This window comes from Balaenoptera physalus (genome assembly GCF_965194825.1).
Source record: "Balaenoptera physalus genome assembly, chromosome: 14".
NCBI lineage: Eukaryota > Metazoa > Chordata > Mammalia > Artiodactyla > Balaenopteridae > Balaenoptera > Balaenoptera physalus.
Genome location: NC_138893.1, coordinates 48,999,091 through 49,013,240, shown reverse-complemented (window position 1 = coordinate 49,013,240; position 14,150 = coordinate 48,999,091). Strand labels below are relative to the sequence as shown.

General features: G+C 56.5%; 1 protein-coding gene across 2 annotated transcripts; it reads left to right on the top strand.

The window, feature by feature from the left end:
- Positions 1-207: 207 nt before the first annotated feature.
- On the top strand, positions 208-14,101 carry TRIM8 (tripartite motif containing 8; the record flags this gene model as incomplete). 2 transcript variants are annotated; one of them, XM_082425249.1, is made up of 6 exons in its annotated part: positions 208-777; positions 9,931-10,026; positions 10,364-10,597; positions 11,877-11,908; positions 12,043-12,158; positions 12,512-14,101. In XM_082425249.1, the coding sequence occupies 6 exons, from the start codon at positions 208-210 to the stop codon at positions 13,117-13,119; spliced, it is 1,656 nt and encodes a 551-aa protein (XP_082281375.1). In that variant the 3' UTR covers positions 13,120-14,101. The 2 variants fall into 2 exon arrangements, with proteins under 2 accessions (XP_082281375.1, XP_082281376.1); XM_082425250.1 differs by lacking the exon at positions 208-777 and adding an exon at positions 1,052-1,232.
- Positions 14,102-14,150: the final 49 nt, after the last annotated feature.

Below are 14,150 nucleotides of genomic sequence, written 5' to 3'. Positions count from 1 at the left end.
AGGAGACGCAGCCGGCTGCGCGCGCTGCGTGAGGACCGAGGCTCCCTCCTCTGGGGGGCGGGCGCGCGGAAGGCGCTGGTGACTGAGCGACTCTCGGGGCCTACGGGGCCCGGAGCTCGGGGCTTGGTGGGCCTGTAGTGGCACCGGACGGACCCCCAGGGTTGGGGAGTTGGGGAGACCTGCCCGGGCCCCCTGCCCGCAGCCGCTATGGCGGAGAATTGGAAGAACTGCTTCGAGGAGGAGCTCATCTGCCCCATCTGCCTCCATGTCTTCGTGGAGCCGGTGCAATTGCCGTGCAAACACAACTTCTGTCGGGGCTGCATTGGCGAGGCGTGGGCCAAGGACAGCGGCCTGGTGCGCTGCCCAGAGTGCAACCAGGCCTACAACCAGAAGCCGGGCCTGGAGAAGAACCTGAAGCTCACCAACATCGTGGAGAAGTTCAACGCCCTGCACGTGGAGAAGCCGCCGGCGGCGCTGCACTGCGTGTTCTGCCGCCGTGGCCCCCCGCTGCCGGCGCAGAAGGTCTGCCTGCGCTGCGAGGCTCCCTGCTGCCAGTCCCACGTGCAGACGCACCTGCAGCAGCCCTCCACCGCCCGCGGGCACCTCCTGGTGGAGGCGGACGACGTGCGGGCCTGGAGCTGCCCGCAACACAACGCCTACCGCCTTTACCACTGCGAGGCCGAGCAGGTGGCCGTGTGCCAGTACTGCTGCTACTACAGCGGTGCGCATCAGGGACACTCGGTGTGCGACGTGGAGATCCGGAGGAATGAGATCCGGGCAAGTACCTTACACACAAACACACACACACACACACACACTCCCTACCGCCTGGGGACCACCCATCCGGACAGGCTGACTCTTGTGACATCAGGCCAGAGGTTCCCTTCCAAACTCCCACTCTAAGTTTGGAGGCAAGGTCCTGGGAAGTAGGGTCCCCGATCGGTACTTGATAAATTCCTGCACCTGTGCTCATAGGGGCATCTTGTGAGGCATTTATAGAATTGAGGTGTGGGGCTCTCAAGGGTAGAGTTTGGCTGTTGCTTTTCTGTTTTGCGTGCAGCTCCCTCCCCCGGCGTTGTTTCCGTAGGCCCTACGGGAAGTCACTAAAGGGAGTGACCCAGGTCCTGCTTCTCCAGCTGCTGTTTATGTAATGAGTGTCCTGGTGCCGCTGCTGTGGCTGACATGATCCATGATGCTGGCATACCAATGAGGAAGTAAACAAAAGCAGCCATGTTAGTTTCAAGCCCTACTGGAAACACATTGGGGGGGGCGGGGGCTGGAGGGGGAGCTTCCGGAGGGAGAGCAGAACTCCTGGTATCTATCTGGCCAAGGCCTGGACAGCCAACAGCATCACCGGACAGCATCTCAGCTATTCGGATTATTCCCCATAGCCCGCTCTCCATGCGTGAGAATTGCTGCCCACTGTGTGCCTGTGCGTATTGCACGCGTCTGCATGAACACACCTTAAAGTATGTCTTCATCACCCTGAGCACTTTTCTCCCAGCCCAGCCCTCTATCACAGCCCTCCCACATTTAGGGAGGGGAAGTGGAAGATGGAAAAAGAATCCTGTGGGTTTAAGGTTGAGCCGCCTTGCAATCTGGTTTCAGGCAGCTGGCTCCCCTGGGCTGCCGGCTGGGTGATTACGGAACCCGCATCCCCTCCCATTGTATACACCCTGTAGCAGCGGCCAATGTCAAAACCGCCTTCCTCCTCAGGCCTCTGGGGCTGGCCTGGCTTTGGAGCTGGACTGAAGCAATACTTCCGTCCCCTTCAGTGGAGGGGGGCTCCTCCTGGGTTCCTCCCAGGTCCCCTGGCTTTCAGGGTTGAGTCATACCAGAAAGAAGGGGTTGGCCTGAGACTGTCTGAGCCATCTCAGAAGCCCCAGCTTGGGGCCTGGGTGTGATATCATGGGGGTGAGGTTGGGCTTTGGTAGGACTGGGAGTGTTTATGGGTGGGGGCCCCTGGAGGCTAGTCGAGGCCAGTGGGGAGCTTGGTTATGAGGAAGCTCTGCGCAGGGGACGGTTGTAGATGGGGGCTGTTTCCTGTGGGGGGGACCAGTCAGAATGAGTCACTGTTCAGCAATTAAAAAGCATGCACATACCACTAACAAAAGGCAGGAGGGCTGCCACAGGCTGAGGGCAGGGATAACAAATAAAATTTGCTGTATAATTAGTTTCTAATCGGATGGGCTAGCTCTGGGGTTTTGTGCCAGGACAGAGCCTCTGGTTTCTTAAAGGAAGTGTGGGTGGGGGATGGAGAGAAGAGCCTCCCCCCCGCCCAGGGTTGGAAAAGGCAGAGGCCATGGGGAGCAAATGAGCCCCTAGTGTACTCCGCCCCCCACCCAGGGCAGGCAGAGCCCAGACTTTCCCTAGTATTGGGAAGCTGCTGCTATTAATAAAGATGGAAGGGCTGGGGAGGAGGCTGGGAAAAGTGCAGAGGCAGGAGAAAGGAAGGCTGTCCAGTTCTCTGTCCTGGGATTGACAGTGGAAAATGAAAGGAAGGGAAAGGTGGAGATGGGGCTGAAAGACACAGAAGAGGGGACAGCAACCAGGGTGATGAGTGAATGTGTGCCTGCACCCACGGCTTTGCCCTTAGGTGTATCGGAGTGCTCAGGTGTCTTTCATTTAGGTGGGGGAGAAAACACAATTTTACCTGATTTGGTAGTAAGAGGGTGTCTGTGTTTGTGAGTGTCTTTGAGACTGTCTGCTTTGCCCTCAAATGCACCTGTCTCCTGTCTGTATAGTTGGGGGATGGGGGTGGCACACATACGCAAAGTATACCCTGGGGTTCCTACCGGCAGGTCTCTGATCCCCCAGCTCATGGAAGGAACTGGATAGAAGCAGGCCCTGAACTTTGTCAGCAGCTCCATGTGTGTGCGTCTGCGTGCGTGTGTGTGTGTGTGTGTGTGTGTGTGTGTTCTTGTGTTCGTTCCTGTTCCTGGTGTGGGCAGGCTCAGAAGTAGTGGGTTGCATCACAGCCAGATGTGCAGTTCTGTGCGCTCAGCATCTGTGCCCCACAGCCTGAGTCTCGTCCCTCTCCAGGCTCCCCTACCCCAGGCCCTCCAGATTCTCTCTGCTGTCCCAGGGCACTGGAGTTGGAAACCCTTCAATGGCCCAGTGCCACTCAGTGTGAGTTGGACTTATTGAACGAGTAGGAAGAGGGGCCCCACCCTCAGGGGAGGGGGTGAGCCACAAAGAACCTGAATGGAAGAACCCATTGCACTCCATCCTCTCTAGGCTAGCCATGGGGAGGGGCGTTTTCCTGGGCCTCTTTTCCCTTGTGGGAGGGAGTCTGTCTTAAAGGGCCTCTGCTGGTACCATGGATGAAGGCAACAGAATTATCCCAGATGCAGGAGCAGAAGCATGGAAACCTGGCACACACCTTAAGATACAGCTCTGCTTCTTGTGCTTCCTCTTCCGTTGTCCCAGGGGAGGGGCAGGGGCTGCTGAAATGCCCTACTGGCTAGGAATAGGAAATGCTGATCAATCTCCCCCTGGTGGTCCTCCACACGCATACTCAAAGCACCCACCTGTGCAGCAGCCTAGAGCTGGGGCCCAGCAGGAATGCAAGCAGGGCTTCCGCCCAGCAGGGGACTAGCAGGGGGTCTCAGAGTCAGGCCTTTGAAGTCCTTGCCCCACTCTGCCCTTGGGAAGCCAGTGTGTAAGCCACGTTGCCATGAGGCCTGGATGCCCATTGGGTAGACCGCAGAGACCACTCCAAGACATGCCTAGACCCCAAATGTGTTCTGCCTTGGGGCTATGGGATGCTAAGGGCCCAAGACTGGGATATTCAGGTGGACTCAGGCGTGGCGGCCCTAGGTGGTCAAACCCTCTTCCAGCCCCTGGGTTTAGGGGTTCATGTGAGGAACTCGGGACTGGTATGAGCTGGGAGCACCTCTATCTCATGACCTCCTTCAACATAGAAAGAAGATCCAAGGTAAAGCCTAGTTATATCTGTGAAGGGCTATGCAGGGTGTGTGTGTGTGTTCAGGTCATAGTTGTGCCTCTGTGTCATTCCTAGTACCCCAGACTGAGGTTGGAAATGTTCCCAGGACCCTGTTCCTTGCATTCTCGAAGGTTTAGAGTTGAGAAGAGATGTTCTCTGGGGACAGGATCCCACTTCTTGGGCCAGTTTGGGGTTTGCAGCTGCTGGGGGTGAGGTCATCCTGCTCACATTGTCCATGGCCAGAGGGGCTGCCCTGGGACCCTGGAGGGGATCCTAGGTCTCCACCCCATGTGTCTGTCTCCAGGTGGGCTCTGGGAGTGAGGGCTGCCCTGGCCCAGCTATAGCCGGGCTGTGGCTGCAGCCTGACTCAGGCAGTACAGACCCCACCGCTCTCCGCTGCCCCCGACCGTAATCCTGAGGTCTGAGGTGGGGTGGGAGGTGACGTGGGGAGGCTCTGGGTGTGGGTGTGGGTGGGAGGTGGGAGGGTCAAGTGGCTGCTCCTTCCTTGACCATCTTGAAGGATAGGGAAGATGGGGCCTGGCTTGGCCTTCCTCCCTGGCCCCGGGCAGAGGAGCCTGAGGCGGAGGCCCAGCCCCCCACCTCCACCCCAGGATCCTGCTGACACAGCCAGACCAGACGCCTGTCATGCACGCCCTGCTGATGACTCTGCCTGCTGCAGCTCTGGGTGCCTGTGCATCCAGGTCTGTCTGCAGGTGTGTGTGCGTGTGTAACCAGTGCGTCTGGTTGTGCATCTAACATGGGACTACTTTTTTGTATCTCAACGTGTTTATCTCTGAGAAGGTGCAGTGTGAGTGACTGACTTAATTACGGAGTTGTCTTGTGTGTGGCTATGGGGTCGGGAAGACGTGCACGTGTGTGTGTGTGTGTGTGTGTGTGTGTGTGTGTGAGCGAGAGGAGGGTGCCCTGCTTGCCGTTCACCTGTGAGTTGAAGTTGAGTGTGCACACATACCTGTTGTTGACAGCGCTAGTGTGTGACTGCCTGCCTGATGGTGGTTGGTTGGTGGGTGTGAGTCTTGTGTGACTTTCTCACCTGGTGGAGGTGTTGGGGAGGGGAGGGAGGGGACTCACCTTCGGTGAGCTTGTTGCCTGTGGTGGGCTTTGGAGGTGGAAGCCTGGATGGATCCTGCGACGCTGTGTTGGGGGCATTCAGGGTGGTCATAGGAAGAAGGGGAGACCGGCTTGGGCCCCAGCCCTGGACCGAGCAGGCAGGCTTGGCTGGCCTCATCCCTGGCTCTGGGAAAGCCTTCCTTCCCGGCTGGCCTGGCATTCAAACACAGACAAAGGGGGGCTTTCTCTCTCGCCTCTTTGTTCTGCTGCCCCAGAGCAGTGCTCTCTGCATGGCAAAAGCTAATTCCAATGTGCAGCTGGGAAACCCTCTCTGGGGTCTGCCGGGGCTTGCCTCCGAGGTGCTGCCTTTCTCCTTGCCCCTGGCTCCTGCTCTGTAGCCTCTTCTCTCTGGGTCTGTGATTGCCCGCAGCCTGGGGGTCCACATGGTAGCCCCAGGTAGGGGCTGAGGCACGGGAAGGGGCAACTAAGGCTGAGACCAGGAGGGAGTGCTGTGGCCCAGAGAGAGGGGAGGCTGACATACTCCTAGGACAAGGGCTTATGTGGGAGAGTGGGGGGCGGCTTGGCAGCTGGGGAGGAGGTTAGGAGGGGGTAGCTCTGAGCGAGGGCTTCATCCAGAGCTGGAGCTGGCATGAGAGTCATCTGGGCAGGGATCCCAGCAGGCGGAGGTACTCCAGCAGCCCAGCGCCCTCTTCCTGCCTCCACCCCATCACAGGGGCTGCTGGCCCCAGCTCTGGTCCCATCTAAAAACCTGAGGCCTGCCTCTGGCCCAGATCCTGGGGCCCTGCTCCCTCCTGACTTTGCTTCTCTTCAAGGTTGACTTGAGGGTTTTATTATTATCATTTATTAACTTTTACACAGCCTAGAGTCCCAATGGCCTTACCCGTCTGCCCAGTCCAGTCTGGCATCAAAAATGCCAGCTGGGCCTGGCGAGTCAGTCTCCAGAGGGCTGTGAGTGAGGCTTTCCCAGGGCAGGAATGTAAGGGGCTCATGATTGCCCCCTCTCCAGGCTGGGAGGGGCTTTGGAGGGAGCAGCTCAAGGCAGAGTCTAGAACATTAGGCGACAGATATGAGGGTCTTGGAGGGGTGGGAATGGAGTGCCCCCAAGTCTTCTTGATCTTTTGCCCTCACAGACCCAGGAGCAGACTGTGGAAGGCCTTAGGTCCTTAGGGAAGGACAGGGTCAGGAGTGAGCAGGTCCCACCTGGGCCAGCAGGTGTAGAGTGGGGCTGGGCCTCCAATTGCCCCCGCCCCTGCTGGAGGCCTGGTCCCTCAGGTGCTTCTAGTCTAGACCATTCTAGTCTCCACTCTGTTCCTGCACACTTGAGGTGTGCCACAATCCAGGTGACCCACTGTGGGCTGGGAGCAGTTTGTAAGGTGCCCTCCCCAACACTGAGAGGCCTTGCCCTGAATCAAGCTGGGAAATCTCTCAGCTGTGGGTTTTTCCCAGGTGGGCAGTGGAGCCTCAGCTCTCAGTAGTTCCGGGAGGTTGGGATGGAAAGGAGGCTGCTGGTAGTGGGGAGGGGTCCTTGCTTCCTCTGTTCCCCATCTTCCAGCTTCTCAGCAACCTGATTCATTCACTGGTAGAATCGAGGTGAGGGGTAATAAAGGGGCAGCAAGTGGATATTTCCTTTCTTCCCCACCACCCCGATTTTCCAGTGCCTGAGGTAGCAGTGTCCCCCCACCCCCTGCTTCCCCCCGGTGTTGACTGTGGCAGGATCAAGAGCACCTAGCCCTGAGGGAGCGCCATTCCTGCAAGGGCGAGCTGGCCATGGTGGGCCCCCCTCCCAGCCCTCCCTGGCTGGCACCCCCTGGCCAGTTTCCTTCCTATTCCTGGCCCTTCCCTTCCCCCTGTAGTGGAGACAAAAGCCTGGTGGCCTCTGAGCTGGGGGAGGGCCAATGAAACCCAGCCACCTGCTAGGGAGTGTGGCCACTGCCTTTGCTGGACCTGGACTGGGCTGCACCCCAGAGGGCTCTGGGCAGGCAGGAACCAGGACCTGGACCCGGAAGCCAAGGGAAGACCACTCAGGGTCCCAGGGTGGCCGTGCTGCCAGGAAAGGATCTGAGAAAAGCCTAGATGAGGGAAGGGGCTGAGCCCCACTCCCCAGGACAAGACAGGAAGTGCCTCCCTTGGCTGTGCCCTGAGGGGTCAGCCATGAACTCCCTGAAGGGGTTTCAGGGGATTGGCACAGAGGCCTCCCACGGGTCTGCAGGGCGGGAGTGAACAGCCCCATTCCAGGCCTCTGAGGGAAGTGGGGCTGAGATCCTATCTGGGGCTGCCCCTCGTCTGGGACTCAGCTCCAGGTGCACCTCTACTCTGATAGCAGTGGGTTTGGTCATGAGAAGTAGTTGGGCCGGGAGACCGTGGTGCACAGATGTGTGTGTGGCTGGGGCCCGGGCTCTCGGATATCCTGGGCACTGGGAAGGCAGGAGTGGCCTGGAGGCTGAGATGCATCCAAATTGGAGGGACTGTCCTCCCGAGTGTGGGGACACGGCAGCCAGCAGGCAAAAAATTGAGGGCCAGTTGCAACAGGGGAGGTAAAAAGGTCTCATATCCTTTGGTGGTACCCTGGCCACCTTGCCTTCAGGCAGGCCTCCCTCAATCGTCGGGGGCCTTCAGGAGGGCCAGCCTTCACTGTGCAGGGCTGTGTGTGTGACAGTGTGCCTGAGGTGCTCAGGGCCCAGGTGGTGGCGTGTGCTTGTGTGTGTGTGTGCAGTTGTATGCATGTAGGTGGGCCATACTGTGGGGTGCCGCCTGCCCTTTTCACGTGACTGGGGGCAGTTTCCCAGGAAGGAAGGATGTGTGACTACCTCTGCTCCTGCTCCCAGCCAGCTGTGTTTCTCTACAGGCTCTGACTCTCAGGCTGGCAGCAGATCCATGTGCATGTTGGGCTAGGGTGGAGGCAGGGCAACATCTCCTAGGGCTGTCTCTTAAGGTACTGTCCTGGGTCACTGACTGAAAGGTCAAATTGGTGGGGGGGGGGGTGTGCCCAGGGGGTGCCCCAGTCTTTCCCAGCTCAGAATCCGAGAGCCTCACCCCCTACCTCCTCCTGTCCCCAGGGCCCTGGTTCGAGGGTAGCCACCAACACAAAACAGGGTCACTGAACTCTCTTGGCTGGCCTTGGTTTCCCCATATGTAAAAGGGTTTGGGGGAATAAGGAAGGGATTGGTGGCAGCTTGTCTTTTGGAAGCCAGCTGAGTGTGGACAGGAGTGGGGGTCATGGGTCAAACTTGAGGGTCACTTTGAGGTCCACACAGAGGAAGAAAAAGAACCACTTCTTGTTGAGTGGACACTTACTGTGAGCTAGGTTCTGTGCAATCTGCTTTGCAAACCTTGTTTTGTGTGCAAAACCCATGGGTTTATTCAGGAAACACATTATGCATCTGTAGGGTGCTGGGGCCTTTGTGGGTCCCGCCTAGGAAGGGAAGTGGAAAAATACAGCAGCAAAGCCCTGTTTTCAAGAGGCCTTGAGTTTTGTTTGGAGATTAGACTGCAGTTGGTCAGATTATAGAATAGTGTTGTCCTATAGCTCTTTCTGTGAGATGGTCACATTTTGTGTCTGTGGTGTCCAGTACATTAGCCACTAGCTACATGTAGCTATTGAGCACTTGAAATGAGGCTGGTACAACAGAAGAACTGATGTTCAATTTAGTTTATTTTTAACTAACTTAAAATGAAATAGCCACATGTGACTAGTGGCTACTGTATTGGACAGCACAGCTACAGAGGGAGAGCAGAATGTGACAGTCCCCTGTATGGCCAGGACAGGGAGGGTCCTGCACAGACTCCGAGCAGGGGCCATGGAAAGTTTCCTAGAGGAGCAGGGCCTTAAGCTGGGCTTTGAAGGATAGACAGGGGATGGGGAGAAGGCACTGTGGGCTGCAGAAAAACATCAGCTGGGTACAGGGAGTTCAAATTTGCAGTGTCAGGGACAGGATACCAGCCCACCTGGCTGGGAGAGTCAGGTTGTAAGTAAGAGAGTCTACAGAGTTTGGAAGGAGGGGTCATCGAGGGCTCTTGGGCAGGAGAGAGACCCTGTTTGAAGAGGTGTGTCTGTCTGGCAAGGGAGGATGACAGGGTGGCTGGAACAGCGGGGATAGGCAGGTCTGGGAAGAGAGGGGTTGTAGAGACAGAAGATTAAGGGCTGAGAAGAGCAGCATGGTCCAGAACCTTCCAGCAGACTGACCTTGGGTCTTAGGAGAGCCAGAGTTTCCTTTCCACCCAGGTCCAACTGAGGGGCTGAGGGAGTTAGTAAGGACTTCAGAGGCCGAGCTCTCAGCATCAAGAGCAAGCAAGGGGGCAGCTGTCTGGCTTGATGCCCCCCAAGTGTAAGGCAAGCATCAGGTGAGATCTCTGGACCGGGTCAGAGTGCCTGTGAGACCCGGGAAAGTTGTGTGACCCTCTGCATCATTTCTAAGATGGTGCTCCCCAGAGAGAGGCAGCATGACTTGGATAAGAACAGACCCTACTACCTGGTCATTTAGGTTTGTATTCCAGCTCTGACACTAGCTGTGTGACTTTGGACGAATTACTTAACCTTTCTGGTTTCCTCTTCTCTGAAATGAGGATGATAATAGTACGTATCTCATAGCATTACTGGAATGATTAGATAAGTCTATACAGGAAAAGTGCTTACAACAGAGGCAGGCCTGACCCTGCCCTCAGAAAGTTTATGGTTTAGATATGTGTGGGAAGCCATTCCAGGCTTTCTCTTCCTGGGGACAGGCTGGCCAGACAGTTGTCACCAGGCCCCTGGGATTGCATGGGAGCCAGACGGGGTTGGGGGCAGAAATTTTAGGTCATCTGGGAAAAAGGCTCCATAGGTTGAGTCTGTTCTGTAGAGGGAAGAATGGTGTTCCCCCATTCCTCTGATGCCCCTACCCCAACTGTCTCTGCAGAAGATGCTGATGAAGCAGCAGGACCGGCTGGAGGAGCGAGAGCAGGACATTGAGGACCAACTGTACAAACTCGAGTCAGACAAGCGCCTGGTGGAGGTAGCTAAGCCCAAGCCCATGGTATGAGGTGGGGGGCGGCTTGGGGACTGGGCCTTGGGCTAGGATCTGTTGCGTGGTTGGCTCTATGCCGGAATCCCTTGATCAGTCATTCAATGAACCGTCAGTGGATGAGCCCCCCACTGGTGCCAGGGTACCTGTCCAGAGCCCTGTGCTACCAGTGGGGGATTGGCAGGTCAGACTTTGCTTTTGGGAGCCCTGGGCAGCCTGGGGCTTTGGGGTCCCAGACTCCCCCATCCAGGATGTGAGACAGGCAGGAGCAGCAGCCAGAAGTCCCCAGTACTTACCTGCCCACCCACTCTTGCCCTGGTGCCCGCAGGAGAAGGTGAGCCAGCTGAAGGAGGAAGTGCGGCTGCAGTACGAGAAGCTGCACCAGCTGCTGGATGAGGACCTGCGGCAGACGGTGGAGGTCCTGGACAAGGCCCAGGCCAAGTTCTGCAGCGAGAACGCAGCGCAGGCGCTGCATCTCGGGGAGCGCATGCAGGAGGCCAAGAAGCTGCTGGGCTCCCTGCAGCTGCTCTTCGACAAGACGGAGGACGTCAGCTTCATGAAGGTGGGCTGGGCCTGGGACTGGCTGGTGGGACCCACGGGGCATTTTTAAGATTTTTTTTTTTTTTCCTGCATTGGGTCTTCGTTGCTGTGCACGGGCTTTCTCTAATTGCGGCGAGCGGGGGCTGCTCTTCGTTGAGGTGCGCGGGCTTCTCATCGCGGTGGCTTCTCTTGTTGTGGAGCATGAGCTCTAGGTGCGCGGGCTTCAGTAGTTGTGGCGCGCAGGCTCAGTAGTTGTGGCTCGCGGGCTCTAGAGCACAGGCTCAGTAGTTGTGGCGCACGGGCTTAGTTGCTCTGCGGCATGTGGGATCTTCCCGGACCAGGGCTTGAACCTGTGTCCCCTGCATTGGCAGGCAGATTCTTAACCACTGCATCATCAGGGAAGCCCCAAGGGGCATTTCTAAATTGGAGTCTGCGATGCTTTGCTCCCCAACTGGTTCCCCCCACCTGTATGCTCACAGGGCTTTGGAGCCAGCCTGCATGGATTCAAAACCCTCCCACCCTGTTCCTTCTAGCTTTGTGACCTTGGGCAAGTCATATGTGTTCCCTAGGCCTCAGCTCCCTCACTTATAAAATGGGGTTGATAATACAGGTCTATTATCTGTTATCCACAATGCCAAATTTTTAAAAATCTCTGAAGACTGAAAGAAAAAAGTTCTGGCAGCTCATTTAACAGCAAAAATTTACCTGAACTGATGCTGGCAATTTATGGCCTTTATTGATCTTACTTGGTATAAATATTGAAACATATTGCTGGGACTTCCCCGGCAGTCTAGTGGTTAAGACTCCACGCTTCCAGTGCAGGGGAGGGATTCGATCCCTGGTCAGGGAACTAAGATGCCACATGCCACGAGGCGTGGCCAAAAAAAAAAAAAAATCTCGCTGCAGAAACATTGATGTGTTAGATTACAGTGTCCTACACTGTAATCACATATTATGATACGGGCATCATATTTCCCTTCTAAAGTCTAAAAAATTCCAAATTCCAAAACACATCTTGTCCCAAAGATTTTGGGTAAAAGATTGAGTGCCTGCAGAACCTTCCTCCTAGGGTAGTTGTTTAGATAAGATGATAGATGTATAGAAAGCACTTACAGTGTTGTCTGTCACATAGCAAGTGCTCAATCTTCTGAAAATGGAGGCACCCCACCCCCTGCCCCTGCCACGCTCTGGCCAGAATCAGAAGGTCAGCCCTGCCTGGGGAGAGAGAGGATGGGGCAGCTTCCATCTTCCCCTCTCTCATGCTGCCTTTCCCACTGACTAACCCTTTTCTCTCCCTCTAGAACACCAAGTCTGTGAAAATCCTAATGGACAGGTGAGCAGATGGCCACCAGCCCTCAGGGGAACACATGTGGGGGAGGGCAGGAAGGGCCAGGCCCACTGGGGGGAGGTAGGGCGGGCTTACTGGTGATACCTCCTCACAGCAGATGCCCCGTCCACTGCCCCCAGGACCCAGACCTGCACAGGCAGCAGCCTTTCTCCCCCTAAGATCGGCCACTTGAACTCCAAGCTCTTCCTGAACGAGGTGGCCAAGAAGGAGAAGCAGCTACGGAAGATGCTAGAAGGTGAGGGTGGGATCCTCAATCAAAGGGAGAGAACCCTTTGGGCAGGGGTAAATGCCAGAACCTTCCTTCTGAGAGGCAGCCTGGCCTAGTCAGATAGACCTTTCCTCATATCCCTGCTTTGCTACTTCTAGCTGTGGGACCTTGGGCAAGCCGTAGTACCTCCCTGAGCCTCAGCTGCTTCAGCTGTAAAATGGGAATGATAATAGTATCTGCTTGCTAATGGAGTAGTGAGCATCAAGATGGTGCATGATGTATTGTTCTTGGTCCTACAGATGGAAAATGTCCCCGGGGGAGAGGAGGCCTGGGTTGCCTGGGACGGGAGCTTTAGCGACTTTTGCCCAAACTCTCCACAGGCCCCTTCAGCACACCGGTGCCCTTCCTGCAGAGCGTCCCCCTGTACCCTTGTGGTGTGAGCAGCTCTGGGGCGGAAAAGCGCAAGCACTCGACGGCCTTCCCTGAGGCCAGTTTCCTAGAGACGTCGTCGGGCCCCGTGGGCAGCCAGTATGGGGCAGCGAGCACAGCCAGCGGCGAGGGCCAGTCAGGGCAGCCCCTGGGCCCCTGCAGCTCCACGCAGCACTTGGTGGCCCTGCCGGGCGGCGCCCAACCAGTGCACTCAAGTCCTGTGTTCCCCCCATCGCAGTATCCCAATGGCTCCGCCGCCCAGCAGCCCATGCTCCCCCAGTATGGGGGCCGCAAGATTCTCGTCTGTTCTGTGGACAACTGTTACTGTTCTTCCGTGGCCAACCATGGCGGCCACCAGCCCTACCCCCGCTCCGGCCACTTCCCCTGGACAGTGCCCTCACAGGAGTACTCACACGCGCTCCCGCCCACACCTTCCGTCCCCCAGTCCCTTCCCAGCCTGGCGGTCAGAGACTGGCTCGACGCCTCCCAGCAGCCTGGCCACCAGGATTTCTACAGGGTGTACGGGCAGCCGTCCACCAAACACTACGTGACGAGCTAACGCTACGCGGGCGGTGGGGCGCTGGGGAGTCTCCCCCCTCAGCCCCCAGTGGCTCGGGAATGACGCATCCAGAGACCTGCCCTTCTACCTTCCTGTCCTCCCTCCCTTCCTCCTTCATTTCCCCAAGTCTTTTCCTTTTGGATTTTGTTTTGTTTGGGGCTTGTTTTGATTTCTTTTTTATTACGAATCTCCTGGACTCTGAGGTGACAGTGGGAGCTGGCCTGGGCCGGGGCTGCAGGTGGCTCTGGAGTTGGGAAAGCGTCTACCTCAAGGCGCTGAGCTCTCTCTCTGTCTCTCCTTTTTTCTTCCACTCCTTCCCCTACCCACCCCCGTGGCTGGAAGGAGCCTCAGCTTCCCCTAAAGCCTTGGGGGTAGCGGCAGTTTCCAACCCTCCTCAGCCAGCCCTGGGAGGAGGGACCAGTGCCCACTGGCCTGCTTCTCCTCTTCTTTTTCTTTTGGGCAGTTTGATCACTGACTAAATAAGGAATGACCTGTAGATTGTGGGGCTTTTTTTTTTTTTTTTTTTAATTTTTTTTAAAACCAAGAATGATTTCTCCTGCTTCCTTCTCACCATCCTCCCAGACGGAGTTCAAAGGCCACTTCTCAAGCAGCTTTTGGCACCTTCAGCCTCAGAATGGAATCTTAAAGACAGGAACCCCCATGTCCAGGAAAGGGGAAAGGAACCTTGCCAATGATAGTGACCACAGCAGAAGCAAATAATAATAATATTAATAATAATAAAGAGAAATAAAAGAAATAATAAAAAAAAAAACCATAGCACAGCCCTTGTTGAGGTCAGCGGGAGAGGAGGGGCTGCCGGGAGTTGGGTCCTTGCCTGGATTTTGACACAGCGACTTCCTGTAGTGAGCACTTTGTATGAATCGTGGACTTCCTGTTCTCAAGGCGCAGGTATTTATTCTGTAATCTGTCTAGAGCACACACCGAAATCCAACCTTCTAATAAACATAATGGCGCAGTCCCACTCCCTGCCTCGCCTCTTACCCCTAACTCCCCCAGGCCTGGGGTCTTCA